Source organism: Arvicanthis niloticus, chromosome 12 (genome assembly GCF_011762505.2).
Source record: "Arvicanthis niloticus isolate mArvNil1 chromosome 12, mArvNil1.pat.X, whole genome shotgun sequence".
Classification (NCBI taxonomy): Eukaryota; Metazoa; Chordata; class Mammalia; order Rodentia; family Muridae; genus Arvicanthis; species Arvicanthis niloticus.
In genome coordinates, this window is record NC_047669.1 from 18295706 (window position 1) to 18310928 (window position 15223).

Genomic DNA, 15223 nt, shown 5'->3' on the forward strand with positions numbered 1-15223 from the left:
GGTGAAAACCCGAAGCATTCCAACAAGATGGAAGCCAGTCTGGTCTTCATAAAGAGTTCCAAGCCAGCCAGGGTTATATATAGTGAGAACCTTTCTCAACCCTAACAGCCTCCAGAACCTCCTTGGCCTCCATTAAAGCCTTTGGATGACTGCAATTTCTTGAAATCCTAAACCAGAGCCACTCAACTAAGGGGCCCCTAAATTCCTGTCCCACAGAAGCTGTGATAGTATTTACTGTACTTTTAAGTTCCTAAGCACCAAGGAACTTGTTATATAGCACTAAGTAACTAACACAGAGGGGCAGAAATGAAGTCAAGTCTTCTCATATTCTACCTGCACATGTCCTAGCCTCTCAAGGAAGAACAAGTGGTAGACACTGCTGGACATACACACACACACACACACACACACACACACACACACGAGAGGAATACGCTCCTAAGCACTGCCTCCTTTTGTTTAGGGGAGGATTAGAGTGACAGTAAATTTCAGGGTGCCCTGGCAGAAGCTCATTGAACCTCATTCATTTGCTATGGGCTCTGGGTCCACAAGAGCACAGCTTGGCTCTCGCTATTTCTACCCCCATTACCTTTCCTAACAATTGAACATATATGAACAGAGTGAAGGCAAGGTTGAGGACAAACTTCCTTGCATCCCGAATTCTAAGAAAAGTCTATTCTTAAAATGGTTCTGTGCGGACCAGAAAGATGGTGGTTAAGAATGGTTTCTTATTGGAGCCATTGCGTTGGCAGCATATCAACAAAGTCTTGACAATAATACAAAGCTATTAGACATTTCCACTGTTAAATAACCTCCACTCATCTATTAAGATCCTTTTCTTTCAGGACCCATCCTCGTTCGCGCTCTGGTCCAATTTCCTCTATGCAATGTGGCTTTTACTGTTGATCAAGATCCCAGCATGCCTAATGCAACAAACCAAAACAGTCTGCTGCCAACATGCTTGTTCAAACTCATAGTGGGACGTTCCCTGGGTTGGACCTAGGAGAGCTGAGTTGTGTGCTGTTGCCACTGACCAGTTTGTATGGCTTGGGAGACATTTTCTTTCCCTTTCTGGACCTGGTTCTCTACCTCAGATTGAAAGTAGATCTGCATGAGCTCTAAAGTCCTAAGGTTCTCACAAGTTAGGATTCTAAGGTTTAATTCAAAAGTGAAACCCAATCATCAGCATACCTGAGTTATGGTTACCGTGCAAGGGTCTTCTCTGACTTTTCTATTGTCAAGGACAGGGGAAAGGCCTGTCAAGTTTATTGAAAAACAAAACAACACACACACACACACACACACACACACACCCCAAAACCCTCAACTTCCTCCCACTTTCTTTTAATTAAAACACATTTACTGATGGATTGATTTTAAACGTTTATGTTCATGGAGGTCAAAGGACAACTTATGGGGGGGCTCTCTCTTTCCACCATGTGGGTCCAGGGATGGAATTCAGGTCATCAGGTTCTGAGGCAAGAACCTTAACCAAGTGAATCATCTCCAAGCTGGATCTAAGCGGATCCAGCCTTATGGTTTGACACACATGGATCTCTGCATTTCTGGTTCTGCCTCAATAACTTCTGACGACTTTGGAAAAATTCTCCTGGGCTATGGAGCAGGTAAGTTCCTGCTGCTCAAAGCAGCTCAAAGAGCTGGGCAGTGACTTGGAGAACTTTCCCCTTCCTCAAGCTGCCGGCTCAACTCTAGAGCAAGGGTCCCTTGGGACTATTTGCTTTGCTCTGAGGTGATTAAAATTTAAACTGTGAGGGCTGGCAGTAGCTTAGCCTCTGGGGTAGCTAAGCTACAGGTGAGAGCCTTTTTTGTTTGTTTGTTTTGTTTTGTCTTTCACCTGAGACAAGGTTTCTTCTCTGTGTAGCCCTGGCTATTCTGGAACTCACTGTAAACCAGGTTGGCCTCGAACTTATAAAGATTCGGCTGCCTTAGCCTTCTGGGATTAAAGTCCTGAGCCACCACTGCCAGGGTAGGCAGGTGAGTTTCTTAAAGGGACCGCCATTAGATGGGTAACTCCTGGGAGCATCAATGGGCGGGGACACATTCGCGAACGCACAAATGAATGCGGGCATGAATGAATGAAAAATTAACAACTGAACTTCTTTCCACCTGATTAAACGGCTCGTACTAGGAGTTAACCAGTCAGACCTAAAAATCTTCTGAAACCCTCAAACGTTTAGCAAACTAATCAGTCTCCGCTTTACATCTGGTCCTTAATGAAACTCCTCAAACCTTTTTTGAGAAACGAAAAATTTAAAAATCAGTAAAAAGTGGAGGACGTAGACTACCCCTTCCGCTCCTAAGTCCCTTCTTCCTCCGCCCCTTAACGCGGTTGATGGGCGCAGTCCGCGCAAATTCATTTTTCCCTGTTGGGGATCCACCCCGGGCGTGCCAGGCACTCTTCCTTTCTTGAAGTTGGCCAGCACGTGTTCAGGGAGGTTAAGGGGTGTCTTTGAGCTTGTTTCTTGGATCTAGCGCAGGTGAGGTCACTTCTCTCTTTCAAAGTCTCCAGCATCTCGAGTCCAGCGCACGAGTTCAGAACCGCAGGCCACTCCAGGTAGGCCAGGGCGACGAGCAGGCTGGCTGTCCCAAAGCCACTTCGGGCCACCTGTAGAGCGCGTGTCAACTCCTTTGTCCTTAGAGCCTTTTGGACTGGAGCTCCTCTCAGCAAGGCGCTTCCCTCCGGATACTTGAGGGTCCTCCTTCCAGTAGTCCTGCCCACTCCAGGCCCTCCTCCCTTTCCCAACCCCTAGGTAGCAGCGCCCGGAGCCCCGGGCTCGGAGCGAGCCGCCTCCTCACTTCTCATTGGCTGAGAGCGTTGGGAAAGCAGTCACGTGGGCGCGCGGCAGGCCAGCTCCAGGGCCGCCATCTTGACGGAAAGTTTAGGGGGAGAGCGACTGGGGGCGCGGAGGGAGGCGAGGTTCCGGGGGTGGGGCGGCCCGGAGGAGAAGCGGGCGAGCAGGGCCGCGGGCCGCGGCGAGCGGGCAGGCGGCGGCGGCCGAGGCGGAGAGAGCGGCAACGGGGGTGCGGCCGCCGAGGAGAGCTCCTCCCCCGTCCCATCACCCCCTCAGCTGAGCTCGAGTCGGGGCGGGGCGGGGTACGTGGAGCGGGGCCGGGCGGGGAGCTGCTCCGAGTCCGGCCGGAGCGCAGCCGGGGCGCCCGCGTTCGCCGCTCGCGGGAACTTTGCGCCGGAGCCGCAGGTGTGGAGGCCGCGGAGGGGTGCATGAGCGGCGCGAGGGCGGCGCGGAGAGAGGCGGCTGTCCGGTCCGGCCCCTGCTGGAGTCGCCGCCGGGAGGAGGCGAGCGAGGAGCCAGGCAAGCGAGAGGAGGGGGCCGCGAGCGGGACCGGGGAGCAGCCCGGCGCTCGGCTGGGCGCTGCGGGGCTGGGCACCGGCCGGCCCGCGGCAGCAGGTGGGGAGCGTGGCAAGCACGCCGCGGCGGCGGCGGCCCCGCTTCTCCTCTTCGGGTGCTCTTTACGGAGGGGGAAGCTCTGGACGAACATTCCGAAGCGGGCTTGGGTCTGATCTTAATCTGTAGGAGCCATAGCGACCCCCGAGAGCCAGCTTTCTGCCTTGGCTGACACTGCTTGGGGGGGGGGGGGGGGGGGAGGAGTTGAGGCTTCTGCATTTTTTTCACTTGGGAAAACTTTGGAAGGTGAGCAGTTCCACCAAGGTTGGAGTTTTTCCGTAGTCTAGAGTTTGGGGGCGGGGGTGGGGGGGTGGGGCAGGGGCAACGAATGGATCCACGGTTCAGTTCTTTGCAGTAGTTCAAGTTTTCCTTCCTGTTTTGTGTTTGTAAAGGTGTGTGCCTTTTTCCTGATTCTGGAGAAAAATGCCGGTCCGGAAGCAAGGTGAGAATTTATTTTGGGACTGTTTTGTGGCTGTCAACTTGCTGTAACGTCCATCAGTGTTGTGGTTACTGTTTTTCAAAGGTTTGTGTGACTTTGATGAATCAGCAGGCTCTCGCCTTTATTCCTTATGGTATCTAAGCTTCACATCATTTCAGAAGGTTTGGAAACACCTACTTGGCTACACACACCTTCTCGACATCCGTAGTGATTACAGAAGCAATCAGCCCCCTACCATGTGTTTTTCAAAACTTCGTGGCTTCAGTATTTCACTTTATCATTCATATCAACACTATTTTGTGAGCAACTAAGAATTGATGCTTAGAAACACTTATATTTTGGTTGTAGGAACAAATTGCAGAAGACTTGTTCTTGTTTATTAGGCATTCTAAAACCAAGTTGCTATCAGTTTAATTAGATGGTCTTTTAGTCTTGGAAGCTGTCAGTCCACAGTTAACATAGCTTATTCACTTGCTCCTTTCTCTTCTGTGATATAAAGCCTTTAAAATATTTGTCTTAGTAGGGAATGGAATATGGATGTAGTAATGGCAGCCCTTGACTTGGAGGCCCTGGGGAACTCTTCAGATGTGACATGTAGCACTTTCTTGTAAATATGTATGCAGATACACACAGACCCTTAATACATACATGACATTTTCACCATACTTGTCTTTTCAGATACCCAGAGAGCATTGCATCTGTTGGAAGAATATCGATCGAAACTAAGCCAAACTGAAGACAGACAGCTCAGAAGCTCCATAGAGCGGGTTATTACCATATTTCAGAGCAACCTCTTTCAGGCTTTAATAGGTGGGAGTTAAAACTTTTACTTGTGACCACTGTACTAATGCATGATGCTTCTCTGGTTAGTTTAAACTTCGAAAGACAGTGTGATTGGCTCTCTGTGGACAGTCATTAATTGAGAACATCTCTAGTGAGTCTGTGTTTTGCAGGTAGGCTACCTTCACTTCTAGGAATGTTTAATTACCAGAAAAACTTACTGGTCTGATTATTTCTGTGCACTTTGAGAATACCGTTTCATGTCTTAGAGTTAGCTGTTGAAAGATGCACGAGTTGTAGAAGTGTTTTAGGGACACCAGTTTTAATGACTGAACTACTCTTGGTGTTTCTGTAGTTGACTTGTATTTCTCTGGAATCCTTGAAAATGTTTGAAGGGTTCTGCTGCTGTGTTTGAGAACATTCGTCTCTTTGAAACACACCTCTGTTAAATATGGCATCTGTGGAATATGAATTTTAGATCTGGAAAACAAACTCAGAGGTGATGTTGTCTAGTTATTATTCTACAGACAGTATTGTGACAGTCTTGATCTTCCCTGTATCTTAAATATGAGATAGTTTGTTGTTTTAAAGAGTTGGACAAATAGTGCAAAGTCCTGACTTTAGTTCCTGACGCTGTTAGTGATTGAATATCAGAACTCACTCAGCCTGTGGAGGTTATTGTGGTTACTGTAGACTGTGAGTGGGAAAATGAATCAGTGGGCTTTTAAGATTCTTAAAGTAAGTAGATTCTTTTAAAACTGAAATTTTTGTTTTTCACATCATCCCCAATATAGTAAACAAGTTGGTCTGTCTCTGTCCCCTTGTATCATGTACTTAAAAAGTTTGCAAACTACTGAACCAGATGATTGATTGCTTCTAGGTTTAATAATGAGATTCTTTTTAAAAAAAATTAAGTATCTACTGTCTAACATGTTCAAATAAGACATGCTTTCTCACATTATGTTCAGTTTCTCAGTACCTTCCCAGCAGATTGGCCTAACAAATGTGTGTGTTGACAGATTACTGGTGTGGTTTGAACACTGTTGTCAGAGTGTGCTTGTCATAGCTGACTGCCATATTGATGCTCTTTACTGAGTTTTAGGCTCTTCCAGGCTTGAGAGCCATCCCTTAAAACTTTCTAGAATTTAGTGTTATGACAGACTTAAAGACGTGCATAAAGGGTGGAAAGATGATGAACTGCCATCTGCCACCCATCCTCAGAGACTGACCATCAGTGTTTTGATGACCTTAGAATGGACACCTTTGCATTTGTTTTCCAAGCCATTTAAGGTACAAATAGATCATCTGATTGATTCCTTGGAGGAAAAAAAACCTAGCAAATGAGGAAGAGAAAAATAATATTTTAGTTATGTAGTTTTCTAGATCAATATTAAATTCAGAAATTTTTACTTGATAGAGACATGTTAGGGAAAAACCCAGTATGACTTGTATGTCCCCACTTACATACACATATACATATAGACTGTAGTCTTACTGTATGGGAAAGCTGTAACTTAGGAAAACTAAGTAAATAGAATAGACTCTTTCTGTGTTATGCTTGAACTTGCTATGTTTTGAGGCAATTTTTGCATCTTCTTGCCTGTTTTGAGTGTTCATATGCATAGTTAAATTTTGATAATCTTCTATTTAAGTTGAACTAGAGAATTTTATCTGTCTTTATAATTTTGTTAGTCGTGGACTTCCTTTGTTATTTGGGCGTACTTGTCTTTTAGTATTAATAGTTAAGTACTGTCAGGTTTAGTGGAGCAGAAGTAACTGGATGTCAGGCATTTGGAAAGAGACAGGTTTGGGTTTTGTGCATTATAATTGAGTTGATGACACTGCTGCACTAATACATTCATACTAATACATTCTCGTCACATACTACTATTTTAGCACTTGAAGCTGAGGCAGGAGGATCAAGAATTCCAGGCCAAGCCTGGCTAAGTCCTGGCTTAAGAGGAGTCTGAGCTACATAGACCTTGTCTCAAAATAAAACAGAAACCCAACACCACAAAGTATTTCTCACGTTTGCTTCTCATTCTGAAACTTTTTAAGCTGTTAAGATTTTGTTCTTTATATCTTTACCATTTTTTTGAAATAGTTTTGCAATGTGCTTTTTAGCTGGTAAATTGTTCTATGTTAAAAACCAGTCTATTTGTCCAAGTTTATACTGAAAAATTGTGGACTGCGTGCTTTTCCTACAGTGGTAGCACTTTTTGCTTTCTAAACTGGTGCCCGTGAATGAATATCTTGATTTAAAGGAGACATCCATCTCAATGACCAGAGCTGAAAAAATCATTTGGCAGTTAGGTTCCTTTGAAATTCAGTTTTTGGAGGTTTCAGTGACTTAGCTGTTTGTAGGGTTTTTTTTTGTTTTGTTTTTTGTTTTTTGTTTTGTTTTGTTTTTTTGGGCAGGGAGGCATGTTATACACTGAGTGTTTGTAATTTCATTATTATTATTTATTGATTCTTTGAAAAAAGTTGGTATTGATTGTTTTCATGAAATTAAAGTTTGTATGAGTCTGTAGGGTTTGGTGGTATGAAAATGTTTTTTTCCCTAGGTGATAATATGCATTAGCTTCTGACACTTTGGGGTTATTTGAAAGGACAGACTACATTGTATTTGTTCAGTAATACCATTTAAAAGTTATTTTTATTATATTGAGAGAGAGTGAGAGTGTGTATGTGTGTGTACATTTGTGTGTATGAGCACACGTAGTGCCTGTGTTGATTAGAGAACAACTTTTAGGAGTTCATTTTCTCCTCCTATCACGGAGGATCTGGGAATTGAACTCAGATCATCAGGGTTGGTGGCAGGTGCTTTTACATCCTGAACTATCTCACTGGGCCCTGTTTTAAAATTTTATAGTATGTCTGAAAGTGGGCGTTATCTTATACATACTGTATCCCCCATTCCTTGCCCCACTTTCTCTTCTGTGTATCCAGACAGGCTCCTGAGTGCTGCAGTTCAGATGTGAGCAGTCACATCTGACTTGTATGTGCTATTATGAATTGGTTGTTTGGTTGTGGGTTTAAAGTCTGTTTGTGTTATTATTGCTGGCACATGAAATAATGATGTAACTTACAATTGACAATATTCTCAATTTAGATGTAGAAAACGTTCTGGTACTTGAATAGTATTGTTAAATAATAATTCAAAACTTTGAAAATTCTTGAAAAGCAGTCAGATTTGAGTTTCAGCTGTTTGTTCATTCTTCCTTTCTCTCTCTCTCTCTTTCTTTCTTTCTTTCTTTCTTTCTTTCTTTCTTTCTTTCTTTCTTTCTTTCAAGACAAGGTCTCACTATGTAACCTTGACTGTCCTGGTACTCCCTATGTAGACCAGGCTGGCCTCAAACTCATAGAGATCTTACTGTCTCCTAGGTGGGATTAAAGGCATGTGCCACTGTGCCTGGCTTCAGCTAAGTTTTTCTTTAGAATTAAATATTTAAAATTATATCAACAAAACACATTATTTGCACATTGGTTTAAGATTTAGTCCCAAATATATCTGGTGATTGTTTTTGTGTAGATGGAAAGTAGTATCCTTTTGTCATTCATTCATTCCCATATCCAGTGTTACATGTGAAAGCTTGGGGGTCAGATAGACTCAACATGGTTTGATTATATCAGAACCCATTCAGAGTGACCCTGAAAGTCTGGAGATTTCATACGAAGTCTATCTCTGAAGCTGTTTCTTACCACATCACTTTCCTTGTAAATAGGATTTTGGCTTCAAGATCTGTCTTTAAATCCTTGGGTAAATTTAGTCATGTGATTTGCATGTTTTATTTTATTGGTATGTTTTTTTTTAATCTGCAATAAATAGCAAGCTTTAATTCTATTTAAGGGAAGGCATGCTGGAGATTAAACCCATGTTAAATAAGCACTCTACCATTGGGCTACAGTCCCATTTTTTTAATGTTTTATTTATTTTCAAAAATATCTACAGTTCATACCCCCTACACCCCCCCCCCCCCCAACTTTCCCTGGAGTATCCCAACTTTATGTTGTCTTTTTTTTTTTTTTTTTTAAATAATTCACTGAATCCAATTAGTACTGCTTATATGCATGGGCAACATACCAGTGGCCACACACGTGAAGAAAAGGATTCTCTCCCCCAACAGCTACTCACTGCCAGTAGCTTTTCCATAGGTTGTGGGGTTTTGAACTCCTCAGCCATCCATACTGGAATTTCTACTGGCTTGACTGTGCAGGCAGCCCTGGCTGCTGAGGGCTCATGAATGCACTGGCCGTGTTCAGAGCTCCCACCCTTCTCCTTTCAACTCCATCTTCTCCAGTGCTCCTTGAGCCTTGGTGGGGAGGACCTGTTGATAGTGATGTCCTGTTTGGGTCTGCGCATTCATACTTACCCTGAGCACTTGGATCAGGTATGACCCTCTGCATTAACTACTGCCCGCTGTAAAATGAAACCTCTGGCCAAGGTTAGGACTACATAGATGGGGGCAGGGTAACCATGCGGAGAGGCTGTAATGAACCTTATTTATACGTTAGATTTTAATGTATATATTTGAGGTTTACAAAATGATGTTATGCGATACATAGATAAATAGTAAAATAGAACTGTAGTGAAGCAGTTAATGTATCATTTTGCATACCCTTATTTTTTAGTTAAAAGCAGTTAAAATTTGCTTAATTTGACAAAGATCCCTAATACTGTCCAATTTTATTAGCTTTAGTTCTAATGTTGAACATTAGATTCCTAAATTTGTTCATTATCCATATCGCACTTAGTTTAACCTCTTTTCCTGGGTCTCGCTCCTCACTCACAGATTCGTCCTCACCATACTTAAACTTTTCATTATCTTAAGCATTCCACATCCATGTGAAGCCAGGCGGTGTTTTTATGTGTCCAGCTTATTTAGTTAGCACAGCGTCTCTAGGTCCATTCATGTTGTGACAGATGAAACTTTGTTAAAGAATGAATTTGTGTGTATGAATATGTGTGTGTGTGCGTATTTGTGTGTGTGTGAATGTATACGTATGTGCGTACACAGCACATCTTTAAAGCTTCTGGACCATTACAAACATTTATATTGTTTCCGTGTCTTACGTATTCTGAGTATGTGGCAGTGAACATGGGCATGTAGATAATCTTTACAAGATGGTGATTTTACCTCCTTTGGTTGTATCTGTTCCCAGATACATCCTGGGATTCCTGGGTTGTCTTGTAGTTCTATTATTAATTTCTTTGGGAAACTAATACTGTTTTTCATAATTGCTTCATAGATCTAAATTCTCAACAGTAGTGTAGCATGCTTTCCTTTTATTCTTGCCACCATTTGTTCTCTCTTGTGTTTGTGATGATGGACATCCGTATAAGTGTGAGATGTTATCTCATGATGGCTTTAATGATTTAGAGCTCCTTTCTGTCCTTCCCCTTCATTTCTATGTCTATGGATAAAAAAGTATGTTTAGGTTGTTTGACTCTTTTTAATTGAAGCTTTGTTTGTTTTTCTTAGCCAAGACCACATATAACCCATGAAAACTGTATTGTTGAGAATGGTATAAAAAGTAATAATGGCTATATTTTAAATATTTCATTTATTTAACAATAAGATGGCTACACCATTTTATAGACTAGAAGTCTGAGGCACTAACAAATAACTAGTTTTACCCAAGAACCCTCAGATACTAACTTGTGTAGTGTAAAATTGAATGCTAAATTGAATCCAGAACTTCTACTTCATTAATTAAAATATTCCATATTGTTATGTTTACTGTCATTACATTAAATGCAATAAGCATAATAACAAGTTTAAGACATGCTGGTCTGTAGGGTTGGTGTTTTGTTCTTTTTTAATTTTTAAAGTATCATTTTCAAGGAAAATGTTTATAGTAAGTTGATTTTATAATCAGGATTTGAGAACTTAGCACTCTCAGTAGGTAAAATCAAAATTATGTTTTTTCTTACTGAAACTGAGATTACAGTGTAGCCTGTTACTAGTATTTTTAAGTGTGTATGGTAGTTGAGCAGGAAAACATTAAAGCTATAGATTAGACTTGAATTAAAAGAATTTTTCTTAACTTTACATGTAGCTCCAACATTGACATTTTTAATAAAATAATTCCCTCTTGATGCCTCCTTTAAAAAAGATTTTTATTAGTAGTAGTGTTCAGCCTGCATGTATGCATATGTACCACATGCATGCACTGCCCATGGAGACCAGAAGAAGGCATTAGATCTCCTGGAACTGGAGTTACAGACACTTGGAGCTGCCATATGGGTCCTGGGAACTGAACCTGGGTCCTCTGGAAGAGCGGCCAGTACTCCTAACTGCTGAGACATCTCTCCAGCTCCTGCTCTTATGCTTTTGTATAATGTTTTTCATTTAGGATTTATCTGATGTTTGTAATTACATTCAGATTTTCTGTTCTTGGTTTAGGATTCTGTATATCCAGAAGTATGCAGTGTCATCTTCCCTTCCTTGGTAACATTAATTTTGATCACCTGATTATGTGTTGTTTGTCTTCTCTTCTTTCTAGTACCTTTTCCTTTACAAGTATATGTGGACCGTTTACATATATTACTCTTGAGCAAAATCATAAACGCTTCATGTTGGAAGTAGCTGTTACTGTGGTTGTTTTAAAGTGATAGTTACTTAACAGTAACATTCCTCTGTGTTTCCCAGTTAATACGTGGTATTCTATTGTAATCAGAAGCCCTCTCTGTCTGTGTGCCATGAACTTTGCAGAGCTTTGTTTCTTTCAGTGGTTTTCATTTTTACTATCCTAATGATTTTGATGTGTCGACTATCTCAGGTTTAGCTCAGGGGTGCCCTTCTCAAGCTTTCTCCTGTGTTTTTATGATGTGTCTCATTTCTTTAGCACTGTATTGATTTTTGTCATAAACTGATGCTCCAGGTCCACCTTGTGACTACCAGCCATACACCTTTTCAAAGGAATATTCATGTTAGTCAAATGATGTCTAAAGAATGGAGATAACTTATTTTTATGTACTACCTTGACATCTACCATGTTTCCAGTGTGTGAAATATAAATTGGCTATAATCTTGAAATTCTGGAGGTTATTTTCTTTGATAATCCGAGTGGCTTTTACAGTATACCTTGATTTAGAAGTATGCTGAGTGTCTTTGGCTCTGTTCAATGAACTGATGAAGATTTTCCTTCTGCAACTGCAGGTTGCATTTCACTGTCATCCTGCTTTCTAGACATATTCCCTGTAGCCCTCCAAAATGGAATCCGTCAGAAGGATAGTACATGTTCTACCTAAAACATTTAAGGTTAGACAACCTTAGATTTTTTTTTTTTTTTTAAATACAAGTAAATGTTATTTTCTGTATCTGTACAAATACTTTGATTTTGTAAAACATCTTACACAAACAAAACAGTAAAGCTGTTTTCTATGTAAGAACTGATTAAAGTTGCCTGTAAGGACAGGCTGGAGAGATGTCAGAGGCTAAGAGCACATGCTCCCTTGCCGAGTACTTGGTTAAGTTCCCAGCACTTATATCAGGTGCTCACAAATACCTGTACCTCTGTCTTCGGGGGTTTGCATTCGTGTGTACATATTTATATTCTGATACACACACTCAAACAGACACAGGTACACACACACTCAAACATACATAGGTACACGAGTACACAGACACAGGCACATACACAAAAATAATCCAAGTAAATCTTGAAAAAATGTAAAGTTATTATATTGAGTGAAAAAATGCATCTAGTTAAAATATATCATGACTATAACTTTTTTTTCTCTAGTGGCATAATGTTTCAGTTTCTTTAATTGAATACCATATGAAATATTGACTTGTTTAGAACTAAAGAAGCAGACTCTGCATAGTTAGGTACAGCAAGAAGCTCCCACTCTAAGCAACACTAAGACTGAGGGAACAGACTTCTCCACCTCATCTTGTATGTGTGATACCCACTTATTTGGTGGGCTGACAGGGAGAGCTGCTTTGTGTGTGGTGGTGTACTGTGGTTGAATTTGTATAAATGTGTGAATTATCTGTGCCATACATAATTAATTGTTTGTATTTTCCTCCAAATTTACCAGCAGATTTCTTTCAGTGTCAGTTTTTTATCATCATAAATGACTATTTACATAACAGATATTTCTGTTAATAGCTTTCCAGGAACTAGGCTTTTTAATTCAGTGTTTTACATGATTTGATAAACACTGCATTCATAGCGTACAAATGTACACATCTACCCATGCAGGTGGGGTTGTTCTGTTTTCCATTCTTTATTATAGCCATAGGATAAATTACCAGAAGTTAATTACTAGGTGAAAGGGTATACATTTTAAGGCTTCCCTTGTAATTTGTAAAGTACTCTTACTAATGTTATATCAATGTAATATTTTAGGCAGCATATAGAAGAATGACTGGTTTGACTTAAACAGTGTAGAGTGTTAGATATCTTTTAATATTATCTCCTCTGATTTGTGGAATATACTTCGAGATAGTTTGATCTTTTATTTGAATTTCTGAATTCCCTATTCATGTCTTTGTATTTCTTCCTATTCTTTTCTCTTTATAAAATGAACACAGGGCATCTCAACCCTGTCTGGCATGTAAATCACAAATAACAACTCTAGTTTGTAGTGTGTTTTTAAATTTGGATTTTAAAAAAACTCATGTTTATTTATGGTTAGAGTTATCAGTAGATAGGTGTTTTATGTTTGTGGTATCATGCCTAGAAAGGCTGTCCTTGATATATTAATCCCCAAGATTATTATCTTAATCTGTCTTTGGCATTTATGAAAGTATTCATGTACATTCAAGACGTTTTAAAACACTTTAGTTTGTGTGTATTGTTTAATCCCTAGCAGTGCACACATTTGTTTATGTACAGCATATACATATATGCACTAGAAAGGAACATTTTAGTAAGTGTTTGATGGCTGTGGTTTAAGATGCTATAGCAACTTAATTATATATATACATTTCTATTACTGAACATGAATTCAAATTGTGAAGAAAGCATTGAAAGACACCTAAAGATGTCTGAGCAAGGTAAAGAGTACATCATCAGAAACAAATTGACAATTGATCATGTTGATTTTTTTTTTTCAGTTCTCACTTATTCATGTGTTTAAATATCCAGTGTCAATAATAATGACTGCTCATACTTTTATATATACACTGTGAAAACAGTATGTAACTATAGAAAAAAATTATAATTAATGCTTCAAAAATTATATCTCTCACTATAGTGTCATTAGAAATTAGCACATTTACTACCCAGTGTAAAGTAATAGTCCTTCAGGAAACCTAGGTGAACCATTAATTTGGATGCTCACTTAGAAAATGAGTGAGAAGTGGCAAAAAGTGGTTTGATCTGTCATGGACCAAGAGTGACTTCTGCCCTTCCTGAACGTGCCACAGACAGTTCACCAGATTCACATAACAAACAGAAGTAGAATAATTGATTGCGTTTTTATTATTATTCTGAAAAAGTATTTTCCTGTAAAAATGGTGATGCGTTAGCAGGAAAAACTGTAGAAGAAAATGCAGGAATGCTCAAGTATGTCTTAGGGGAAGCTGCTTGTTTAGATGAATCACGGTTGAAAGCCTCGCTGGAATCTATGGGGTCCATCTTATCACCGTGCAGTCCTATTTCTCCATCATGGGTGCAGTGCTCGCCTTGATTTTAGACTCAATGAAGAGCCAATCAGAAGGTCCCTAAAAGGTTGACATGGGTGTGAAAGTGGTTAAAACTTAAACACATCGAGTTAGTCCTAAGAATCAGCAGAATCATTCATATCTATTTAAAAAAACAAAAAACAAAAAACAAAAACAATTCTAGAGGCCAGAGAGATGGTTCAGTGGATAAAAATGCTTGAAGCACAATCCTGATGACCTGAGTTTAATCCTCAGAACAGAGAAGGAGCTGACTCCCTTAAAGGTCTCCATTGACTCTCACATGTGCCTGTGGTACACATGTGCCTGTACTCACATACACATATTACACACAAGGACATCAGTAAACATTAAAAAAAAATCTATGAAAATCAACTAACTTATTTGAGAAGTCTTCATGTAAAAGATTTTCATTGCCTTTGCTACTTTCTTAGTTGGCTGACCCGGAAGAGGAAGTATAGCATTCCATAAATAGCCTCACAGGTAGGGAGCTGAGGAAGGTAAGACGCAGGACAGACATTTCAAGTGGGCCAAGGAACTTTACAGTGGGGATGACATGCGTCATCCTAAACAGAAACACCTCCCACGCAGGTAACGGTTCCCAAGCTCAGAACTAAGGCTAGTGCTAACCTGGGCTCAAATTAGAAGGGCTGGACACTGACCTGAGACTATGCAATACGTAAACTCAACTTAGAGAACATTCCTAATCCATGAGAAAGTATTTTATTTGGTGGAAAAAATACTGACAAGTCAGAACCAGTAAGAAAATATTTGTGGAACATTTATCTGACTAAGGACTGGTACCCAGCTACACAAAAACCATGTAAGATTTGACAGTAAGAAAAAAATCCAGTAAAAATGAGCAGAAGATGCAAATATTGACTAAAGTTAGTCAGAAACGGCAAGTAAATATACAGGAAGATATCTAATATAAAATACCAATA

General features: G+C 40.4%; 1 protein-coding gene and 1 long non-coding RNA gene across 17 annotated transcripts in view; one reads left to right on the forward strand and one right to left on the reverse strand.

Moving 5' to 3' along the window:
• Positions 1–3188: 3188 nt before the first annotated feature.
• Dlg1 (discs large MAGUK scaffold protein 1) overlaps positions 3189–15223 on the forward strand; it is a 173117-nt gene continuing 161082 nt past the window's right edge. For 15 of the 16 annotated variants that reach the window (XM_034515670.2, XM_076942777.1, XM_034515673.2 and 12 more), the window contains exons 1-3: positions 3189–3332; positions 3818–3867; positions 4543–4674. In XM_034515670.2, coding sequence (XP_034371561.1) covers positions 3849–3867; positions 4543–4674 — 151 coding nt within the window. In that variant the 5' untranslated portion in view covers positions 3189–3332; positions 3818–3848. Of the gene's footprint in view, positions 3333–3409; positions 3429–3817; positions 3868–4542; positions 4675–15223 lie in introns of those variants that run through there. The other variant, XM_076942776.1, reaches the window with a different exon arrangement.
• Positions 8668–15223, reverse strand: part of LOC143444042 (uncharacterized) — a 70391-nt gene continuing 63835 nt past the window's right edge. The window contains exon 4 of the long non-coding RNA XR_013113556.1: positions 8668–14321. This is a non-coding gene — a long non-coding RNA (uncharacterized LOC143444042). The remainder of the gene's footprint in view (positions 14322–15223) is intronic.